The sequence below is a fragment of the Cryptomeria japonica genome, chromosome 7, assembly GCF_030272615.1.
Source record: "Cryptomeria japonica chromosome 7, Sugi_1.0, whole genome shotgun sequence".
NCBI classification, from domain to species: Eukaryota; Viridiplantae; Streptophyta; class Pinopsida; order Cupressales; family Cupressaceae; genus Cryptomeria; species Cryptomeria japonica.
Genome location: NC_081411.1, coordinates 663,518,631 through 663,523,653, shown reverse-complemented (window position 1 = coordinate 663,523,653; position 5,023 = coordinate 663,518,631). Strand labels below are relative to the sequence as shown.

General features: G+C 30.8%; 1 protein-coding gene across 1 annotated transcript; it reads right to left on the bottom strand.

Annotated features, from left to right (window-relative positions):
- Positions 1–321: 321 nt before the first annotated feature.
- Positions 322–2,124, bottom strand: LOC131071166 (cytochrome P450 703A2-like). The gene is made up of 2 exons (XM_058006885.2): positions 1,447–2,124; positions 322–951 (listed from the first exon to the last, which is right to left on the bottom strand). The coding sequence occupies exons 1-2, from the start codon at positions 2,122–2,124 to the stop codon at positions 322–324; spliced, it is 1,308 nt and encodes a 435-aa protein (XP_057862868.2).
- Positions 2,125–5,023: the final 2,899 nt, after the last annotated feature.

Here is a 5,023-nt window from a genome sequence, read left to right as displayed (position 1 = left end):
AAATGTAACAATCAAAAAAATAGTAGACCATTTCAACGAGATGACCTCTAATAATTAGATAATAATTTATTAGTCAATAATTTATGTTATGATCATATGGAGGATAATTGTCTTCCTTATTTATACAATAAATATATAGGGACATGCTCCTTTATTCTAATTCAGAGGGGTTACAATAGTATCTAAAAAAATTATTATGATTAAGAATACCACAAGTGCATATCCTTATTATACCTCAAAATATATGGTATTAGAATCAACAAATATAAATCTTATTCTATCACGAGGATTCTAATGTTGAAATTTCTTTGTGTGCCTTTATTAGAGAAGTAACGATCCTAGTCTTGGTTTTGCAATGACTTCAAGGGGTACACTTTTTATTGTATATCCTAAAGCTTCCACCATGTCAGAATCCTCTAGTTTTTCTTTGTAAAGTGGGTACCAATTGAAAAGATGGATCAAACGAGCCAAACTTAGTAGAACCACTTTTATTCCTAGAGTTGCTCCTGGACAACCTCTCCTTCCTGCTCCAAATGGAATGATTTTACAATCAGGATCATTGAGTTCCACACGATCCTTCTCATTTGTGATGAACCTTTCAGGACAAAAATCATTAGGGTTTGACCATATTTTTGGGTTCCTTCCCAATGAATAAGTGTTGATAAGGATCTTGGTATTTTTTGGTATATCAAAGCCTTCTATTTTTGTGTCTTCCATGGACATATGAGGAATAAGAAATCCACCCACAGGATGTAGCCTAAATACTTCTTTAACAACAGCCCTCAAATATGTCAAATGCACCAAATCAAACTCTTCAACATGTCGCCCTTGCCCAACAACTGCATCAATTTCTTCACGTACTTTGGTCATATATTTAGGGTTCCTCAAGAGCTCGGCCATTGTCCATTCACTAGTAGTAGAAGAAGTATCTGTTCCTGCAGCAAATATATCCTATGAACAACAAATTTTTAGCACTTTTTATTTGAAATACTATGCATAAGAGAAAGAAATAAAATAATAATTGATTCATTTGACATTTTTAAATGGCGTGCCCTATGAATGAGCCTAAAAGACCAATTAAAATATCTAAAACAATCCTCTTTTTGTTCTACTAACCACAAATTGGGACAAGTATTTCTAGTTTCCTAGATTACTACTTCCCTCACTTGTTAAAATATAATCCAATACTATAGAAAATATGAAGTAATAAATAAGGACCTTTTCTCCCATTAGCTTTAATTGACCCTAGTATAAATGCTAAAATTGAACTCCTAAAAATAATTAAATAATATACTACCCCAAACTAAAAATTAAATCCTATATTCATATCCTGATACCGTTTATATACTTAGTTTAATAAAATAAAAATCTCTACATGACACAAGAACACAATCTTTAAGATAGTAGTGAAAGAAATAAATATAATAGAGAATTGTTTGAACTTACAATGAGAATGGATTTGATCTTCATCATGTTCAAAGCATTATCTTGACTTTTAGCTTTTAGCAATGTGTGGACAAAGTTCAAGGGCCCTGTTTCATTGCTTTTCTCAAGTTCAAGGGTTTGCTCTTGAATTATTGAACCATATAAGTTTTCAACCCACTTCATTATTTCTTTCATTTTTCTTTCATGCCCTTGTAGATCTAAAGGCCTCAAGAATGGAATATAATCACCAATGTTGAATCCATTAATAAGGGAAAAAGACTCATAAATTTTGGCCTTGTGTTCAATAGCTATCTCAAGACCTGCACCTTTTGGACCAAAATACCTTTTGCCTAATACCATCCTGGTAATAATATTGCTTGTGAGATCCCCAAATAGGTTTCTCATGTTAATAATTTTACCTTCCAAAGATTCTCTACATACGTCCTTCACCATGCATTTGACTTCTTCAATTCTTCCTTGTCTAAAAGAGTCTATTTTCTTTGGACTCAAAAGCTCCATTAAGCAAATTCTTCTCATTTCCTTCCAATGTGGACCATATGGAGCAAAAGCAATGTCATTGCCCCCAAATGTGAAGTGTTCTGAAGCAATGTTCTTTGGCCTTGAAGAAAAAACATGGTCTTGCTTCAATAAGATCTCCTTTACATATTTGGGGTCGTCTGTCAGAATTGCGGGCACCATCCCAATGTGAATGTAAACAAGGGGGCCATATTTTTGAGTAAATTTTTGCATGCCTAAATGAGGAACATGACCAATTTGTAACAAGTTTCCCACGATGGGCCATCTTTGTGGACCAGGAGGTAGATTCAAATGTTTTCTTCTCTCCCATTTGAGAAAAAAATGGAGATATATTGTTAGAGTAATTGAAAGAAACATGTATTGAGTCCAATGATTGTGAAAATGTTGAATGAAGATTCTTATTGCCTCTACAAATCTTGGAAACATTTTGTACTTGATACAAATCCTCCTTGAGATGAGACTAATATGCATTACACTGAGATGTTTACCTAAAATCCAAAATAATTTATTGAATTAAATTAGAAAATTAGGAATACAATTTCATTTCATTGCATAAAGAAAAATATCAAAGACCTTCTAAAATTTCGTGCTAATATATAATTAATCAATAATCTTGAGATGAATGTCCAATAGAATCTTCAAGTATTGCATGAATAAAAAGGGTTTATGTTTCAAAATTACGCATATTAAATACAATAATATCAGTACATATCTTCCAACAATTCTTGGAGAATCTAAAAATCCCCTTGTGAAATAAGGAAACTTGTTTTCTATCTTTTAGTTTATAACTTCATGTCCAAACTCAAGGGTAAATCAAACCTTTCAAAATTCACCTTACATTTTATGATGCAATACAAGAACATTTGAAAGAGACTCCAAGGGAAGAATTTATAGCTCTTATAGATTATTGGCATAGATTAACAATTGTAATGCAAACTAAGAAAATGAGGCATTTACTTTTGTGAAATACCTTGTATCTTACTAATTTCTATTCGATACATGTTTTAAAATAAGTGTTTTTATCAAATTTAAGTCTCGCGACTCTATTTTTATTATTCAAAGTTTACATTATAATTAATTCAAAATTTTATAATAACATACAATAAACATAAGTTACAAAAGTTTGGAATTAAGATTCCTATTACCATGTATAGTTTCTTACTTTTCTCATAAGATATGATGCTTGGATAAAAAATTCATAAAATTCACTATCATCATTATTATTTTTTAAACCCAAAAACCTTTTGAAAACAATAAAATAAAATAAAATATAGCAGATGGCCTTCAGCTAGTGGTGGTGGCTGGCTAGACTCCTCAAAGTGGCTCCCTTAGTTGGATTTGGCTATTTTGCCATCTAAATAGACTCATGAAGATAAAGGGATCCACCTCCTCTAACCTTTGGGATTGCTCTTGATGCCTAAGTGCCTTGTTGTTTATGGTTATCCACTTTCAATGTCTGGCCAATTTGACTATTATTTTGTTTAGTTGTTATATTGCTTTCTGAGCCATGTTCAGCTTTCCAAGACTCTAAGGGGTGACATTGTGTCCCCTATTTTTTTTGTGTGGATATGTGTAATAGATTTCTAAATCAATAGACACTGACACACGTATTAATAAAAAATATAATAATTGAAAAACAAAATAATAAAATTAAATCAAATAACCTTAAAGACGGTGTCAATTAGAATGGTCTTATGCAATAACTCATGTTCATGCACACTAAGATTCTACATTCAAAATCTCACAAGAATAGAAATTTACATATGATTTATATAATTACAATGCAATTCATCAATATTGAATTACAAGGCCAAATAAACTTTGGTGTAAATGATAACTCCCTCCATCACAAACCAAAAGGCGCCATGAAAATTTACAGGGAAAACTCTAAAAACTTCTATTAGACAAAGAAATCTTTGAATGGGAGAAAAACTCCAGTCAACCATGTCAATCAAATTCAGATATATTTTCTAAAAGAAGCTGTTATTGATTGAAATATCTAGATATTATATAAAAAATAATAATTATTCAATTCCATAAAAGATTTTTGCATCAATGTGTCCATGATTCATCGTCAAGATGTAAGAGAGCAACTGTAAGAGAAGAATCTTACATCACGATAACAGATCATGAAATGTGATGCGAAAGTTGATACAAAAATCTCTTACAGAATTGAATTCACAAAATCTATATACAATCAATCATAAACTATGAAAATCTAAATTTAATTGAATCAAGATATATAACAACCGAAAAAAGGAAAACATAGAAATATAATTGAAGTAACCTGAGAGACAGTGATCTGATGCTGCCAATTCAGAGCTTCTTCCTCTGCAAATGTGATGAATGTGTATGAATGTGTATGAATTTATATAACGATAATCTTGTCCTGTTGCAGCTCTACATAGTTGATAATCGCTGTCTATACATGGAGATTATCGCTCTCTACGTAAACTAATGCCTGTTTTTTCCTTAAAAAGTTAAGAAATATTGATTCAGGGAATATAAGTATAAATGCCGTCTCATACACAGCTAGAGGAGGATATCTCTGTTTGGACGTATGCATTCAACACTTTTCATTAATGTTCATCATCTTTTTTTGTACTTGTCGACGGTTAACTTCCATTTTTTTCTTTAAATTTGTTCGGAAGATGCCCTCATTTTTGTTGGTATATTATAATGAGTCTAAGTTTGTGTATTTATATGTAAGAGCTATGATTAGAGATTTTGTTTTCTATTATGGTATGATTCTGGGTGAAGTAGAACATTCTTTAATTTGTATATCATGATGTGATGTAACATAGTTAAAAGAACTATTTTTTTTTTTTTTTTTGTTGGTATATTAAATTGATTCCAAATTTGTGCATATATCTAAGAGTATTTCATATAATTTAAGATTATGTCAAGTAGATAACATTCTTAACTTTTATATCTGATCTAAATCATGATGTAATCAAAACAAATTTCTAAGTTTTTTCTTTATAGATAAATTTATCTCTTTATGCTAGGTTTGTATAGTAGTCATATATTGTACTTTTGTGGTAGGCAAAGCAATTATAAG

What these genes read in the sequence shown, in the direction of transcription:
- LOC131071166 (XM_058006885.2), bottom strand. Translation starts at nt 2,124, where the DNA reads ATGGTGCCCGCAATTCTGACAGACGACCCCAAATATGTAAAGGAGATC. An exon ending in AGATCAAATCCATTCTCATT is followed by an intron (nt 952 to 1,446) that starts GTAAGTTCAAAC and finishes TGTTGTTCATAG; the next exon opens with GATATATTTGCTGCAGGAAC.